The sequence below is a fragment of the Antennarius striatus genome, chromosome 9 (genome assembly GCF_040054535.1).
Source record: "Antennarius striatus isolate MH-2024 chromosome 9, ASM4005453v1, whole genome shotgun sequence".
In the NCBI taxonomy this organism is placed as follows: domain Eukaryota; kingdom Metazoa; phylum Chordata; class Actinopteri; order Lophiiformes; family Antennariidae; genus Antennarius; species Antennarius striatus.
In genome coordinates, this window is record NC_090784.1 from 9517764 (window position 1) to 9536607 (window position 18844).

Sequence of the window (18844 nt, forward strand, 5' to 3'; positions counted from 1 at the left end):
CCGCCTACTGATTGTGCTGAACTGACACACCTGGGGGCTGAGTTTCATTTCCAAACAACTGCAGCCTCCCCTCATTCTTAAGTCTTTGCACTGTATCTCTCTTTACTTTCCATCACATCCACAGCTGTCTCTCATCTTTATTTTTACCTGTCTGAAAAGAGACATATGTTAAGATTGATCTATTCCCAGGCCAACTTCTTCAGATTAGTACGTAAATATAATAAGAGAGGAAGCAGGGAGGACAGTAAGGCAGAGGAGAAACAAAACCACAGCAAAGTACACAACCCTTCCACTACTCTACTGTTTACATTAAATAACTTTTTTAAAATTACAGATAAAGCATACTTTTTCAAATATTCATAATAATCTGACAGTAATATTACTCATGTATTGACAGATGACAACAAAACTACTGATATGCACAAATCATTTTTTTAATACAGTGATACCTCTACTTACGAATGTCTCTACTTATGAAATTTTGCAGCAGGAAAATATTACCTCTACTTACGAAAGAAATTTCGACTTACGTAATGTAAAAACACAGTATCGGCGGATACTCGAATAAAAACACAGTATCGGCTGATACTCGAAACACCCACAGGTTCCTAAACGCAACATTCTCATAGCTGCTCTGCCATTAGCTATTACCTATTACGTATCTTCCTGGCATCCCATTGGCTAAGAGGTATGCCACTGTAGAGCTAGAACAGTGTCTCGGCATTCGGCACTCGACCCGTGAGGTGTTCTGATAGTTTTGCGCATATATAATAACTTTGTCAGTACGTATTCGCTATGGACCCCAAGAAAGTGATGGAGAAAAGAGGAAAAGAAAAGATGAAGAAAAGAGTTTTTTTGTCCATACAAAGCAAGAGAAAATAGAAGAGGATGAGAAAGGGATGCGTTTGGTTGATCTCGCCAAAGAATATGGCCAAAAATCTACTATCGACACGTTACTAAAACGAAAGGAAGTTTAAGGAGTTTAAGGCATCACGTGGGTGGTTGGAGAAGTTCAAAAGGAGGACTGGAATTCACTCTGTTGTTCGGCATCGTGAGATAGGAGCGCATGAACCAAAGAGAGCAAAAAAAAATGGAGACAGCTGTTAAAAGGTAAATGACCGTCGTCATTATTCTTTACTCTAGTCTTTGTTTTTTTACAGTATGCACAACTCTCATTTATTGTGTAATAATCTAATCGTAACATATATTTGTTATACTTTTTGATGCATTTTTATGCTTTATAAAACGTTTATGTCGGAATTTTTGTGGGCTTGGAACGGATTTGGGCAATTGCATGGAAAACGCGTCTCTACTTACATAATTTTCTACTTACGTAATTTCTTCTGGAACCAATTAATTTCGTAAGTAGAGGTACCACTGTATATATAATGCCAGACATCTGAAAAAAAGCCATGAATCACATTGCTGACGAAGCAAACAAACAAGCCAAAAAATAAATTGAGACAAGCTTTTGCTTTTGTTAATTTCTTGATATTCAAATGAAAAAAAAAGACTTAATATCCTTTTTAGGCGGTGAACAAATAAATGTAGATGATCCATCACTATAAAAATGACTGATTCACGTTTTTGAGTTTACTAGAAAGTGAGCTGACATCAGCCTTGTCCGAGACACAGTTGTGATCAGGGCCAACAGTCCAAAAGACAGTAAGAGAGAAAGAAAACAGAGAAACTGTGTGAGGCGTGACAAACCAAATTCAAGCCCAAACCCCTAAAGCAAAGGAACTGGTTGATCACATCCACATCCATGGGCGCAACGTGTGGACCCTTAATTATTAGCATTTGACTCAATCGAATATAATAGTTTAAAATCAAGATGCATACGAATAGGATTTATGCAGCTATCATCAGGCATGCTCAAAATATCAACACGTTTCATTTGTGTCAACACAACACGAATTTCTACATTTTGGTTGAAAACCCAGTGATCAACCAAAAACACTTGATACGAAAGGCTGAAATCAAAACTGCCACCTTTTGTCTTAGAGCCGCTGCTCGCAACAATAAATGCAAGGTGCGTGTGGACCAGTTATGGAAGAAAACACAGATGCCAGCGTGTTGTTGCTGTGCCTGACAGACAGCCTCCTGGGCTGAGACCTTTGAACCCAACCCGAGAAACAGAGGGGTGGTTTCGGCCACTGCACCACTGTCTGTCTGTTAGGAATACAAATGACTTAACGGTGTCGAAATGTCCCGCGGTTTATATTATTCACTCCCCGATATTTAACTGCAACCCTTAATACCACTTCCTAAAAGCACCCCTTGCGTTTTGCATTTGTGCAAACCCTATTGTCTGTCTGTTACCCCATTTAGTGCTAAGCTAGCGCAGCTAACGGTGGGCTATTCCCATTTATTCCGCCCCTTGATGAATCAACACTCACCCGCTACAGCCCTGAAGCCCAACCGCAACCACTCTCCGGAGCCGACCCACCTTTCCAGCCACGAACTTAAAAAAAATCACAGCCTTTAATATCGTAACCAGCTTGATGCCTGTGCCTCCCCGTTAGGAGTCCCTATCTTGTCAGTTTTTGTCCTCAACAGCGCCGTGCCCGGTGGTCGGTGTCCACTGACGCTAGCTGTTAGCACTGCTGCTGCTGCTGCTGACGGAGCGCGAGCCTTTCCAACATGGCCGCAGCTCGCGGGCGGGAGGAGAGGGGCTCTACGTGTCCAGCACCACGAGAAGGGTCCGGGATGGCCCTTATGTAAGTCACCCAGGTCAGAACGGCCTGCGTTTGTCTCGTCATTAATGTGACGGGGATTTATCTGAAGTGATGAAAGGGAAGGTGAAGCTATCCAATCATAGTTCAATCATGTCAATCACCGCATTGCACTGTGGTCACACTGTGATCAATGTTCTGACTGTGTTGGTGTGGACTGTGGGTGTTTTAGCGGTTTGCCAGAGAGTAATGTCAACAAATGTGACTACTTGATTTTAGTAGTGCAACATAGGAAACCACTGCCAGCGGATTTTCTTGCGTCTACAAAATTGAACGAATCCCTATAATGAACCCCAGGGATCTACAACCAAGTGAAACACAAACCATTCATTCATTTTCTGCCGCTGAATCTGCTGTAGGGGGTCACGGGGAGCTGGAGCCTATCTCAGCTGGTATAGGGCGTGAGGCGGGGGACACTCCGGGCATGACACCAGTGCATCTAGGGGCCACACACAAAGACACACAACCACGCACACTCACTCCTACAGGCAATTATGGACCGGTCAGTCAACCTTAAGCACATGCTTTTGGAGGTGGTAGGAAGCCGGAGAACCCGGAGAGAACCCACGCAGACACGGGGAGAGCACACATAAACCAGGAATAGCTAAATCATTTTATATGTTAATAAAATAATATTGTGCTTCTATAATGATAAACTAAGTAAGCAAAATCAACGCACATGTAAACCAAAGCATAAATTCAAGCTGTAGAAAAATCCAACACAAACACAAAAAGTCAGTCAGTGACTGCAACATCATAGGTCAGGGTACCCTGAAAGTAGTAACTGACTAGTGCATAGACTAGTGCATATGGAAAAGGCCATATGCACTAGGAAGACCATAGATCAAAGCTAGTGCATAGGTAGATCAAAGATATTTGATATTTGACAAACACTGACAATTGCATCACCACTTTGAAGCGGGGTGTAATTATTATTCAAAGCGATGATCTATTGTAATTGTCAGTGTTCGTGTGTTCGTCCGTCCGTTACTTAGTCCACCAAATATCTTCGCAACCATTGCAGATAGAAATATGAAACAAAAAGCACATTACTCAGGCGGCAAAGGGGATGAAAATGAGATGATGACCTTGACTTTGAGAAAGCTAGGTCAAGGTCAAATTTCAACTTTACTCTAAGGAACCAGATAAGATGGAAAGACGAGGGAGAAGGCCAGTGTAAGACCATAGATCAAACCTACTGCTATATATCTATGAAAGTAGGTCAGAGCACTAGCTTTGAGCTATGCAAGTAAGTCAGGGTAAAATTTTGAATTCAGGGTTGTCCGCTGGATGTTGCAGTCTGTGACTGCCTTGGTTCTAGTTTTGACTTTGAATGTCTAGGATTGGTGTGTGAGGACTCTGAGGCAGTCACAGCACAAAACAATTCATCTACTGATGGGCCTACACACATTCTCCCACAAACACTTACATTCATGCATGCAGTTTTTATCCACACACAAAAATGCAGACACACTGTTGTGAAAACTGTGACCTGGTGTAAGGAGACATACACTGACTAAAGCCCAACATGTTATAGTTCCTTGCTAATCATAGTGTCAACAGGATAATCCACAATTTAAAAAAAAATTGCCGGTCATGCAGTGTTATGGCAATTGGTATGAAACACATTGTGTTAGACTTTAGTGTAACATGAATCTACCCTGTGTAGGAGAGACAGGAAGGGATGAATCATCCTTGAGCTAAGGAAAGATTACAGGCACCCTCTTATGTTCTACTGTATGCAGCAAAGTCTGTATTGCAAATTGCCAGTTAACTGGGAGAATCCATGACATACTGTTTATATTTCCACCACCGAATTCACAAGAAACAACAGCACAGACCAGCATCTGGCACCAAAGCCTTGCTACATAGAATTTGTTAGGTTTAGTTGTGAATATCTTAAAAATTCTCTGTCAGAGGCCAAAGGAATTGTTTTGCAGGGAAAATAACATTCATGTGGCTCACTGGTTTACATTAATGTCTGAAAATTATTGAAGCAATCAGAAGTATTGTAGTAACACAGAAGTAACGAAAAAATTTAAAATAATCTGTATGTTTTTGCATTGTCATTTGCATTTGTTCATTCAAAATAGTGTACATACAAACACTTTGGCTAAAAATAGTGTCCACTGATTGTTGTTTTGTCTAATAAACTGACTCAGTGACGTTGGTGAAGAAGGAGCAACGGATCCCTTTACAGGTTATAGAGCTCCATCTAGTGGAAAGATTGGTGAATTTAACTAGAATTTAACAATGACCCATCCATCCAACATCCATCAATTATTATAATGTCACCAGAAAATGTCTAAGAAAGTATCATCTATTTCCACAATAAATAATGGACTTGATTCTATTATTGTTTAAATACTGTCTGATGTGTTTGAGAACATTCAGATAGAGTTCTCGTTACAACAGCAGTAATTGGTGGCAAGTGATGAATTGAATAAGAGGAAGGAGAAAAAAACACGCTTGATGGACGGCACTGACCTTTGGCATGGCAAATTAAAGATTGATGCAACCTCAATTAGATTGCTCTGTTTTGTTCGAGAGCAAAAGACTTAAAATTCCTTCTGCATTTGTTGCTTTTCACTGAGATAAGCCTATCTGAAATATTGATCTCGCCACTTTTCATCTCAAATGTCTTCTTTGTCACATAAAAGAACACTCTGCATTTACAATTACACTTAATATTGCCATACATATTATCTATCAATGCTTCAAAAAAATCAGCAGAACTACAGGTATCTTATTATTTATACATCCTGGGAGGTAGAGTGGCGGACAGCTCCTTTGTGGTGCGCCCCAAATGAGCAACTTGTGAGGGGGACGGTGCCTTGCTCAAGGGTGCCTTGGCAGTGCTCCAGAGGTGAGCTGACACCTCCCACTGTCAGCTCACAATCCGTGTGTGTGGGCGGGAGCAGGTATCGAACTGCCGCTGACTGCTCTACCACTGAGCCACTGCCGCCCCCACTGACATGACGCACATTTTCAGGCTTAGATGACATAGCATGAGGGAACATTGAAATTTTGAGCCACAAATGACTAAAGACAACAATTTCACATAGACAGTAGTACCCAAAAGACCTTTAAACACACTGGTAGGTGTTTAATCTATAGTATTATTCTTTACTGGTTAGGGTGAACTAATCCTAACTGTATATACAGGTTTAGCTCCTGCTGGGTTTGATTTCAGTCCAAACACGTTGCTGCACACCTTGTCCTCTGTCCTCCTGTCTTACTGTTTCTCTTCAGCTTTCACATGAAGCATGACTGACAATCACACTTCAATTCATCAGTTTGATTATGTTAGATATGTAATGCTGTTCTATACTGACATAAGTTTTTTTAGAGGTATAAGATATCTGTGAGGGTGGGAAACTTCTGATTTGTTTGCCAAAAACGACATCAGGCTATTAATGATGTTTCTCTGCAGAATGCTATGCTGAAGATTAAAGCAATATTTTGTCATAATGGTCTTCTGTCATAAACGTTTAAATCTTATTTCAAGATGATCATTGCTTCTGTTAAGGAAAGCCAATATATTTTTGCTTCAGTGAAATGGAAATAAGAATGTCTCTGGTTATGATAGCATTTATTACAGTGATACGAGGATCACAATGAGACTGACTCATAACATCCTCTAGTATTAAATTTATTAATACCTGCTGTTAGTAACACAATATTATCATTCACATCTCTAAAGGTACAAATATCCCATTTTCAAGTAGTTTGTTGTTGTTTTTTACACAAATATGCATAAATCCACATGTGACACAAATACATGTTAGTTTAAGGATTCAGTTTTAAAACTATACATTCCAGCTATCAAAATTTTCTTCTGCAATGTTTATCATCATCAATATGAGAGCACAAGGAAGCAAAATGAGTATACAGTATCTGGTACAGCATAAATAGATGGGAGAGGAGAAGGAAACTAAAAGAGGAGAGCAGAGAAATATTTGAATGAATAGAAACACAGAAGCATTCAGGGGTGGACATTTAATTAGGAGTTCGGGGTTACGAATCAGAGGAGGCAGAGGTTTCAGTTTTGGATAAAGAAAACAGGATTCCAAGGAAGAGATGTCAGAAATGATGGTTAAGGAAGAATTAAGGAGAGTGAGAGAGGACAGATATGTGAAGGTATGTAATCCATTAGTTAGTGTTAGTGCAAATGAAAGGGCGTGATAGATTGTACAAGGGTGGAGGTGTTAAAGAAGGTAAGTGAAGGAGTCAAACAACCTGTATGAGATATGAACTCTAGCATGCTATTCCAGTGGACTTTGAGATGGTCTGGTGTACATTTTTGTTAGAAATACTCTCCATGGAGACGTCAGTGTGCGAGCGTCCACGCTTGTCCTGTGTGCCGTGGGAGTCTGTCCGGCCACGCTGCAGCTCATTGGTGTGTGAGCGGCTTCTGGAGCCGTCGAATGATGATATGCTGGAGCTGGAGGTTGTCCGTGAGCGCAGTCTGGTCATGCTGGCACTGGACACTGGAGAAAACACAAAGCTTTTAATGTTCCACAGAGGTTTATTATAACCCCCTCACAGTTACAATTTAACAAGAGGAATTGAGTAGTTATTACATATGCTTTTAAAGCTAATATGTCATCTACCTGTCTTGATTTACGACTAAGTAATAACTTACAGTATCCCAGCCCTTGAATGAAATATTTGAAGGCTTCAATCACTTTAGCTGGCTGTGGGGACAAATACAACAAGTATTAAATACAGTTCTAATAAATTAATAAGGACTGCAGATTCTTGAGCAGCCAATCAAATATCAGAAGCTACCTGGTCCACCTGAGGAAGTCCCCCACAGTCTGCCATCTAGAGGAGAAAGGTATGAATGTCAAGTGTTAAACTCAAGCTGGTCACATCAGTTATTATACAGCATCATTTGTTTGAAATGGTTGTTTGGGGGGGGTTTTTTGGTTTGTTTTTTTTTACTTTTCAATGGTTGGTTACCTTGAGCAGTGTGGTCTTGGTGGGGTTCAGTTTAGAGTTACAGTCGACCACCGCATCCACAGCAGGAGAGTTATCTCCTACAATCAGCAGAGTGGAGCACCTGAAAACCCGAAGACAAGCATGCAATTAAAGGAGACAAACTGAGATATAGAATTAGGCTCAGTTAAGCCCATTGGAATAATAACAGACTGGCCTTTCATTTTTCAGAGCCTGATGTAGGTCAAGGGTTGTACTAACTTGAGGGTCCTGACATTAATGTTTCCTCCAGGAACAGGCCTCTCCACCTCCAGGATGCTGCGGCTGTTGTATGCTCGGAAGAACTGGCTGACGTTTGACTGGTTCATGGTTGTTGTGATGTGGTGACGATATGTAGCTATGAGGTCATGATTGGTCTCAATCTCAGCCTGAAAAACAGAAATTTGTGTATTCTGCCTGATCGTTGACACTTTCTTTTGACAAGTGTATTTCCACCTCTGTTTTCATAATACCTGAAACCAGTGATTTCAAAGCACTCCTGATGGCTTACCTTTCCAAACAAGTGTGTGATGACAGTATCTGGGAGAGTGTGGGTCCATTCAGTGATCTACAACACGCATCAAAAATGCACATTAGAGGGAAAAAGCTGATATCTGTTGACCTGATAGATTACACCTTCCCAAATGAATTATATTGAACTGACTGGAATTTTTAGAAGCTAAATGTATTTAATATTCAAGTCAAGTTGATAAATGCAGAAGTGATTAAATACATTTTAAAATATAAAACTTAACCAAACATCAAATGAACTAAAACAACTACATTTAGATTTTAACAGTATTTATATCATAAACATCACAAACCACTTCCATAATAGATGAAGCATCAAAGCTAATCAAATGCCATTTATATCTACCAATAGATCTATGAGTTTGTGGGATCAAAATTAATCTAATGTTTGAAACGAGATGATATCTTGAATGAATAAAGATCCATTCAGCACACAAAGTAAAGAAAGCAAATAAGAGGAAAATAAACTGCTCACCTTGTTTGCAAAGCTATCTATTAGTCCTTCAGCATTGGGGTTGATATTGATCAGAACCAGTCCATCAACCAGATCAGGGTGATTGAGCTACACACACACACGCACACACACACAGGCGATCAGTCAGTCATGAGTTCAGCAGTTTATCAACACTAATCGGTATCTGTTTTAGAATTTCCTTTCTTATAATGGGACTAGGTTTGTATATGTTTCGACTTCATGGATATAAATATGTTTTTTCTATTCCATGTCTAGGTTTTCTCCATGAATGACACGGCTGCTGTTTTGTGTCAGTCAAGATTCCCATTTTATTAGAAATGTCTGTTCAATAACTTGATATTATTCCAATTCTATCATGTCTGCCAAATCCAAACAGTGACTAAAGAAAGGACTTGAACTCACAGCAAATTTAGCCAGGATGTAGGCTCCCGCTCCAACTCCCAATCCAATCACACTGCGTAACCTGATGTGAACACAGTCAAAAGTTCAGAAATTCACATTGTTGCATGTGAATAGCCATGCTGTACTAACAAGTGCTTTTTTACTATCACATGATGCCTGTCTTTCTGTCTTACCCAAAGTGTTTGAGAACAGCAGGCAGTGTTTCAGACAACTGGTCCATGGAAGGATAGATATACCTGAGGGGGTGACCATCAATCAGGTTAAATTTGTTTTTCTTAAGATAAACAGTGTCATATATATAGTATGAACTATTAATAAAGACAAATCAGAGTCAGTGTATGGAAAGAGATTCGGGGTGTTGCTGTATACTAACGTAGATGGCAGAGTTTTAGCTCCCTCATGTTGTCCTGGTGCTTCAACGTGACAAAAAGGCAAATGTCTGATGATTTCCTGCATGTCCTCATTGTTGAACATTGTAGCAAAACATGACTTGTCTATTAGAGGAAAAGACAAAAATGTAATTGCTTTTTTTAAGTGATATAAGATGAGGTGAGAAAAAATGTGGAAGATGTGTATTGAAAACAAGAAGTTGGGATTAAGATGAAAAAGATGTAAAAGACAAGCAAATCTAGAAAAGGATATTGACTACATGGATATAAAGCTTTGTACACAATTTGTGCTCCTGTTTGTTTGCTTTTTTCTCTCTACAGTTATTACAGATGAATTACAACTGTGTGCAGAATATAAACATTCATGCTGTCCCATTATAGTACTGAGTTAGAACTTACGGTTCAGTCCAACATCATGAAACGTTAGGATGACAGGGCGGTTAGCTCTCGGGGTTCCTGTCATAAGGCAGTGGACGTTCCCAAACGGAGTCTCTACATGCTCCTCCTAAAAAACAAACACATCAGACTTTCAGATGTAATAAATACGCACTGGTGTTTGTGCGTGTGGTTGTCAATGGAGTATATAAACTTGGTTGGTTGTCTGAATTTGTTTTGTTGTGAAGAAGAAAATTGTTTGCAGAAGTTTACAATTTTTTCATACTTCATGTGATACATTCAAAATGCAGTATCATGAGGACGAAAGTAAGTTACTACCAGTACGATCAAAATACAGTATTCTAATTTAGCCATTGAAATGAAAGAAACAAAATGATGCTGAATACTGATACTGTAGTTTTCTGCTGAGTTCATAATATTTGTTTGTACTCAACTGAATGGTGGCTGTATTCTATACGCAAGCATACAGAATGAAACCTCTTTATCCCAGTTACAGTGTTTCCAGCTTCGAGGTGCACGTGACATCTTCCCAGTAAAATACTCACAATGATTTGTGGCTCAAAGACAGAGTCGGACTCGTTCTCCTCCAGGACCATGGCTGCTGATAGATGTTCAGGAGACTCAGGACAGATGTCTTCGGCTATGGTTAGAGAGTTGACGCTTAAATTCCTCCTTAACGTTTGAAGCAAATCAAGATGTGTATTGAATGTCTTGCCGTCAAAAATGACTTGAGAGCAACTTTCCGTGCAGTATGTGATGGATGCTCTTTGAGCCAGTTTATATATCCTCAGACGCTGATCTCCCCGTAAGCCCTACCTTCAGCCTGTTGCACATGTGGCCAACTGGCCTCTTCCTGTTTTAATCTGATCTCAGGCTGCTGCATTCCCACGAAGACCATGCTGTTGATGGAATTAGGCTGAACATCAAGATAATATGACCTCACTGTACATTTTCATACCTTTGTACAAACCTAGACTTTAAACATCCTGCTATGATGACTTTATCATGTGTGCTCATCGTTCAAGTGAATGTAATGTACAAAACAATGATGAAGTTGACCTTTAATAATTATGATAGGTGGGAAATTAATGTTAAATTAATTAACTCTCAGGTAGACTAAAGCTTGTTATTTGTTGCTTTGTCATGTCAGAGGAATCACGTGTTTATCCAAGCCATGAACCAGTCAGCTGGCTAATCTCAGCAAGCCATCTGTTCCCCACAGAAAAGCATTCATCTACTTAGAGCTCAGTAACCTTGACCCTCCAAATAACTTTGTACTGTATATTGACTCAATTTGTGTCACTGCTATCAACTCTCTGTATAACTCATATGAAGTGAGGTCAGATATTTTCAAAGGTATATCCTCTAACCTGAAGATGCTATACATTACATTAGATTAGTTTGACTTTGTTGAAGTCATGATTCTACTTAATACCACAGTTGATCACCAAGCCCAAATGAGTGGAAGGTTCCATTGCCATCTCTGCGTGATGTTTTAAGTTAGCATTTATGACAAAAGCAATGTGGTGAAACAAGATGTCAGAAATAAGGCGTTTGTCACCATGTCACCTGTGAAAGAGAGTGACTAAATGTTTACTCAGTCCTTAATTTTCAATGTATGTCTTGAGCTGTTGGAGTAACATCAAATCTCAGTTTCACAGGTTCTACTAAAATCAATTAAATATTTAAGTCAGTCTACTGTTCAGCTAATTTTAAGGTGTTAAAACTTGTTCCTCAAAAATCAGTTGTTATTGTATGAACTGAACATTTTCACATTACAAGCAACAAACGATTTTTCAAAATTCCGGGCATTTTAATTCCTGGTATAAATAAATAAATAAATAAATAAAAGAATAAGAAAGATCACATTTTTAAAAATCAGTGGGCCTATTTGGGCATCTGAGATTTTTGTAGCAAATAGACCATATTTTCTGTTTGGTTTAAGTAATGCAAAACAATGAAATGCAAATAAGGGTACTTTACTGGTTAAATTTACTTAAAACTATCACTACTATATAACTCACTTTACTGAGCACAGTAAGGCAATTCCTCTAAATATACAGAATGAGAAATACACAGTAAATTTGATGGGTAGAATACTGTTAACACATACTATGTCTTGAAATTGCATGGTTTTGTCCAAAATAATTGAATTAGATGGTGTTTACCATATGATGGCAGAAGGTCGCTGGTTAATGTGTTAGCAGCACAAAATCAGTTTGGGTGAATGAATGTGTTCTCTTTTACTGACAGTGTAGTCCTCAACTCTCAACAATGTGAATTTCTCCAGCTGACAGACAGCACAACAGCATTTATTTACTTATAGCTTATGACAGAGGTCCCTATGGAAACTATGCTGCAGACAGTAACAGCTGATTGAGAGGAAATGCGGCAGACTGTTGTGTGACTACTTTAGGAAGTAATGCCATCACTAGCCTGAACGCAGTTAGACGAGAGATGAGTGTGCAAAAGGTTTAATCTTTTTAGTGTAAAGGGCAGCAGATGGGTTTTGCTCAGCCTCACGTCAGTCCGATACTATTTTAGCTCATACTAGCCCTGACTAAGCTTTGGCCTGCTAGCCTATTTCACCGTTAACCACCGCCCCATATTTTAGGGCGTGTGTCATCGATTATTTAAAGACATTTCCCATTACAACCAACATTGTCATGCCATTATTTTGTTTTGTTTCATCTTGTTCTGTTTTTCTTTTCTTTTCCTTTCTTTTATTGTCTTTTCTGTCTTGTCTTGTTTTGTTTTGTTGTGCTTTTTTATGTTTTAATATATGTTCTATATATAAGTTTTAGTAGAGATGGATGGAGGAATGGATGGATCGTCCAATGCTCCAAGATAGGCGGTTCGATTCCCACTGCCGCCCGCCCAGGAGCGTGGGCTGACAGGAGGAGGTGTCAGCTCACCTCCAAAGCACTGCCGAGGCAATCTTGAGTAAGGCACCGTCCCCTTTACATGTTGCTCATTGGAGGCGTACCATGAAATAGCTGCCTGCCGCTCTCTCTCACCTGCATGCCCACAGGCCCCTTGTGTGTTTTATGGGCCTGTTGAAACTATACTGTATATGTGTGCAACTACTAACCTGTGTGCAGAGTGGAATCGAAATTTCCCTTCGTGGATTTATACAGTTAATACAATTTTTAAAAAAAGGTTGTATATTACTGCTTATAGTAAGGGACGAAAAGGACAGTTTAAAAACACTGTGTTCAAGCTGTCATTAAACTGAATAAGGATTGTAGTCAATAAAAGTTGTCATTAAAAACACAGTTGTCATTAACGACACAAACAAACATTGATTAGTCTGGAGACATCAGTCAGATTAAAGTGTGGCTCTAGCAGTCTGCACCTGTGTGCTGTTTCCATGGAGAATCCACTAGATGGAGTTTCAGGTCAACTATTCGATCCTAGAAGGTGAACGTTATTGCTCTGCTTTGATTTTCATTTGATAAACTTTATTTTTTAAAATGTTGACTATTTAATATGAATATATTTTGCTCTACTTTTGTTTCTGATGTATAATGTTATAAAATAATGTGCCCCATTTGGAGCCTTTTTGAGACGGGATGGGCATTGAGAGATAGCTTTATCAGTGCAGAAAAGTAACAATTACATTTTTGTTCTTATTCTTTCTGGCATTTCATAATGCCTAAAATTCTAATACAAAATCAGACAGCAACATCCCACAATCAGTCAGTCATCTTCAGATTACCACCGCTATATCCGCTGCAGCAGGTCACGTGGAGCCGGAACCTATCTCGGCAGCATAGGGCATGAGGCAGGGGACACTCCGGGCACAATGCCAGTGCACTGTGGAGCCACACACAAACACATACAACCAGGCACACACACTCGTTCCTATGGGCAATTTGGAACGGCCAATCAACCTGAAGCGCATGCTTTTGGAGGTGGGAGGAAGCCGGAGAACCCAGAGAGACCCCACGCAGACATGCGAACTCCGCACAGAGCAGGACTCGAACCCGGGTCCGCCGTGTTGTGAGGCGGCAGCGCTAACCACTGCGCCACCGTGCCGCCCCACCACAATCAGTAACACGTTAAAGTTTGATTGATGAACATTCTAGAGCTGGTGAAGGCAATTTAACTCCTGTGAAATAGCAAAAAAACAAAATACCCAAAATTGTTTCTGAAACCGTCCTGATTTAGTTTGGTGTTAAATTTGATGAATCTTCAAAATTTGTGAACTCAATCCCAAAGAAATTGTGATTTTACTTGAATGATTATCAAGATAACAATAAGACAATGTGATTGCATGTTACTCATATAATTAAACTCAAACATAAACTGCATAAAGGGACAATTACTTTCAGGTGTTGCAACATAATGGGAATTCTTGGCTGCCTGAGAAATTTACACTCTAAATTCTTTCTATTAGCTCCTGGAGCTGCAAATACACAAGAGGGGTTATCCTTCTTCTTTTCCTTTCGGCTTTTCCCTTCAGGGGTGGCCACAGCGAATCAATTGCCTCCATCTAACCCTGTCTTCTGCATCCTCTTCTCTCACACCAACTACCTTCATGTCCTCTTTCACTACATCCATAAACCTCCTCTTTGATCTTCCCCTAGGCCTCCTGCCTGGCAGTTCAAAACTCAGCATCCTTCTACCAATATATTCACAATCTTTCCTCTGGACATGTCCAAACCATCTCAGTCTGGCCTCTCTGACTATTTCCCCAAAACCTCTAACATGTGCTGTCCCTGATGTACTCATTCCTAATCCTATCCTTCCTGGTCACTCCCAAAGAGAACCTCAGCATCTTCATCTCTGCTACCTCCAGCTCTGTCTCCTGTCTTTTCCTCAGTGACACTGTCTCCAGACCAGACAACATCGCTGGTCTCACCACAGTTTTGTACACTTTTCCTTTCATTTTAGCTGAAACTCTTCGATCACACATCACACCTGACACTTTTCTCCACCCATTCTATCCTGCCTGTACACGCTTCTTCTCCTCTTTTCCACACTCTCCATTGCTCTGGGCTTTTGATCCTAAGTACTTAAAATCCTCCACCTTCTTGATCTCTTCTCCCTGTAACCTCACTCTTCCACTTGGGTCCTTCTCATTCACACACATGTACTCTGTCTTACTGCGGCTGACCTTCATTCCTCTCCTTTCCAGGACAAACCTCCACCTCTCTAGCTTCTCCTTCACCTGTTCCCTTATCTCACTGCTGATCACAATGTCATCTCCAAACATCATAGTCCATGGAGATTCCTGTCTAACCTCGTCTGTCAGCCTGTACATCACCATAGCGAACAAGAAGGGGCTCAGAGCTGATCCCTGATGCAGTCCCACCTCCACCTTGAACTCCTCTGTCACACCTACAGCACACCTCACCGCTGTCTTACAGTCCTCATACATGTCCTGCACCGCTCTAACATACTTCTCTGCCACTCCAGACTTCCTCATACAATACCACAGTTCCTCTCTGGGCACCCTGCCATAAGCTTTCTCCAGATCTACAAAAACACAATGCAGCTCCCTCTGGCCTTCTCTGTACTTCTCTATCAACATCCTCAAAGCAAATACTGCATCTGTAGTACTCTATTTGGCATGAAACCATACTGCTGCTCACAAATGTTCACTTCTGCCCTTAGTCTAGCTTCAACTACTCTTTCCCATAACTTCATTGTATGGCTCATCAGCTTTATTCCTCTGTAGTTGCCACAACTCTGCACATCTCCCCTGTTCTTAAAAATGAGCACCAGCACACTTCTCCTCCATTCCTCAGGCATCTTCTCACTATCTAAGATCCTGTTGAACAACCCAGTCAGAAACTCTACTGCCACCTCTCCTAGACACTTCCAAACCTCTACAGGTATATCATCAGGACCGACTGCCTTTCCATTCTTTCATCCTCTTCAGTGCCCTCCTCACTTCATCCTGACTAATCTTTGCTACATCCTGGTCCACAACAGTCACCTCTTCTAGTCTTTGTTTTCTCTCATTTTCCACGTTCATCAACTCTTCAAAATACTCTTTCCATCTTCCCATCACACTACTGGCACCTGTCAATAGTCTTCCGTCCCTATCCTTAATCACCCTAACCTGCTGCACGTCCTTCCCATCTCTGTCTCTCTGTCTTGTCAACCGGTATAGATCAGCTCTCCCTCCTTACTGTCTAACCTAGCATACAAGTCATCATAAGCTTCTTGTTTGGCCTTTGCTACCTCTACCTTCACCTGTACTCCTGTCTACTCTCCTCAGTCCTCTCAGTGTCCCACTTCTTCTTAGCTAACCTCTTTCTCTGTATGCACTTCTGTACCTCCTCATTCCACCATCAAGTCTCCTTGTCTACTTTCCTTCCAGATGACACACCAAGTACTCTCCTGCCTGTCTCTGTGATCACATTAGCTGTAGTTGTCCTCCTGAGCACCTCCTGACCACCCAGAGCCTGTCTTAACTCCTTCCTAAAAGTCATGCAACACTCTTCCTTTTTCAGCTTCCACCATTTTGTCTTCTGCTCTGCCTTTGTCCTTTTCATCTTCCTCACCACCAGAGTCATCCTACACACCACCATCCTATGCTGTTTGGCTACACTCTCGCCTACCACTACATTGCAGTCACTGATCTCCTTCAGATTACACTGTAGACACAAGATGTAGTCTAACTGTGTGCTCCTCCCACCACTCTTATAGGTCACCCTATGTCCCTGCCTCTTCTGGAAGAAAGTATTCACTATAGCCATTTCCATCCTTTTTGCAAAGTCAACCACCATCTGTCCTTCTGCGTTCCTCTCCTGGATACCAAACCTGCCCATCACCTCCTTATCACCTCTGTTTACTGTACCAACATGTCCATTGAAGTCTGCTCCAATGACAACTCTCTCACTTCTCGGTATGCTCTGCATTACTTCATTACAGTTCAACCATAATTTCTCCTTCTGCTCCAGCTCAAATCCTACCTCTGGAGCATACTAACAACATTGAACATCAGACCTTCTATTTGTAGCTTCAGACTCATCACTCTATCTGGCACTCTTTTTACCTCCAGGACATTCCTAACAAACTCCTCCTTCAAGATAACTCCTACTCCATTTCTCTTCCTATCTACACCATAATAGAACAACTTGAACCCTGCTCCTAAACTTCTAGCCTTGCTACCTTTCCACCTGGTCTCCTGGACACACAGTATGTCTACCTTCCTTCTCTGCATCATGTCAACCAACTGCCTACCTTTTCCTGTCGTAGTTCCAACATTCAACGTCCCTACTCTCAGTCCTATACTCTTGGCGTTCCTCTTCTCTCTCTTCCTACAATCACACTTTCCTCCTCTCTTTCTTCGACAAACAGTAGTCCAATTTCTACCGGCGGCCTGCAGGTCAACAGCGCCAATGGCGGTCGTTGTTACCGATCGGGTAATTAGCATGTTTGATTTGCCACAAGTTATACGCCGGATGCCCTCCTGATGCAACCCTCTGTATTTATCCAGGCTTGGGACTGACACAATAAGACACTGGCTTGTGTCCTCACGTGGCTACATTTGTCCTCTTGTGGCTACATTTGTCCTCATGTGGCTGCATTTGTCCTCTTGTGGCTACATCCTACCCATTTAAATGTTCTTTTTTCATTATATTTAACTTTTAGCTTTGTGGCATAGAAATTGAGTGAAAGTGGCATTAAAAAAGTTGTATTGTCAAGTTGACTGTTGCTTGTCAAAAACTCTGCAGGTGAAAGTTCTGTGGCCCAACTCTCAGCTTTCAAAACATTCTAATTATACAAGCAGCAGCTGCTGCTGCTTGCTACATGCCAGACGTGTGTGTGTGTGTGTGTGTGTGTGTGTGTGTGTGTGTGTGTGTGTGTGTGTGTGTGTGTGTGTGTGTGTGTGTGTGTGTGTGTGTGTGTGTGTGTGTGCTAGTATACATGTGATTTTTCTTAGAATCCCTTTCTCCGAACACATACGGTACATTCATGTTAGGACATTTTCCTGTGAGCATGACAATCGGTGTGTTTTTGTGCAAAAAACACCTTTTGTCAATTCTTTGTACAGTATGATTAAAGACACAGTAGTTGTACTATACAGTTGTACTGTAGTTGTACAGCCACAATCAGTGCATGAAGGAGATTTTAGTTTAAGCATTTGATTCCAGACACGTTTTTCTATTGTTTCAAAGTAAAAACGCCTTCAATCCGCTAAGAAATTTAAACTCTACTTATTTATATTGCTTATTATTTATTTATTTATTTATTTATTTTTTTTTAATTTTATATACTGGTTTGATCCCCGAAGGGAAATTAAGAACGCACACTCTAGCTACTGATTACAAACGCATGCATACATATATATTAGTGAGTACAGGCCCCTGTATCACACACACACACAAAGGGGCCTGTAGGCATGCATGGGAGGTAGAGTGGCAGGCAGCTCCTTCTTGGTGCGCCTCAAATGAGCAATTTGTAAAGGGGACGGCACCTTGCTCAAGGGTGCCTCGGCAGTGCTCCGGAGATGAGCTGACACCTCCCACTGTCAGCTCACCTCCGGGTATTTTTGGGGGGGCGGGAGCGGGAATCGAACCGCCGATCTTAAATCATAGGACGACCTGCTCTACCGCCCGCTTTACCACTGAGCCACTGCCGCCCCCATTATTGTAACACAATACAAATTTCTTGTTTATAGGTTCTAGATAGATTTACCAAGGAGGGCTGTTTTTCAGCGTTATTTAATTTTAATTTAAAAAATTTTTTTTTACGTTTTCACACAAAAACTTGACTTGAATTTTTGCAGGATCAATGGTTTGTTTGTTTTTTAAGATTCAGTTTGCATCATTTTAGGGGTTACTATCACACAGGTTTGAAACGACTGCAGTAAATAATGTAAAGAAATATTGTTTCCTGTTTTTCAGTATTTAATGTATGGATGAAATTACTTTGCAACAATGCAATCCTTCTTCCTCCTATGGCATAAACAGCGTGCA

The 18844-nt window shown here is 40.8% G+C and overlaps 1 protein-coding gene across 1 annotated transcript; it reads right to left on the bottom strand.

The window, feature by feature from the left end:
- Positions 1-6377: 6377 nt before the first annotated feature.
- Positions 6378-10640, bottom strand: LOC137601325 (protein NDRG1-like). Its single transcript, XM_068323477.1, has 12 exons — positions 10454-10640; positions 9912-10017; positions 9497-9617; positions 9297-9359; positions 9124-9184; positions 8722-8808; positions 8227-8283; positions 7938-8104; positions 7701-7800; positions 7527-7562; positions 7381-7432; positions 6378-7225 (listed from the first exon to the last, which is right to left on the bottom strand). The coding sequence occupies exons 1-12, from the start codon at positions 10502-10504 to the stop codon at positions 6993-6995; spliced, it is 1134 nt and encodes a 377-aa protein (XP_068179578.1). The 5' UTR covers positions 10505-10640; the 3' UTR covers positions 6378-6992.
- Positions 10641-18844: the final 8204 nt, after the last annotated feature.

Bases quoted from the DNA above. Each gene is read 5' to 3' on its own strand.
- LOC137601325 (XM_068323477.1), bottom strand. From the start codon at position 10,504: ATGGTCCTGGAGGAGAACGAGTCCGACTCTGTCTTTGAGCCACAAATC. The intron at 8,809-9,123 runs GTGAGTTCAAGT...GTGTGTGTGTAG, and splicing joins ACATCCTGGCTAAATTTGCT to CTCAATCACCCTGATCTGGT. The intron at 8,105-8,226 runs GTAAGCCATCAG...TCTGTTTTTCAG, and splicing joins TCACACACTTGTTTGGAAAG to GCTGAGATTGAGACCAATCA.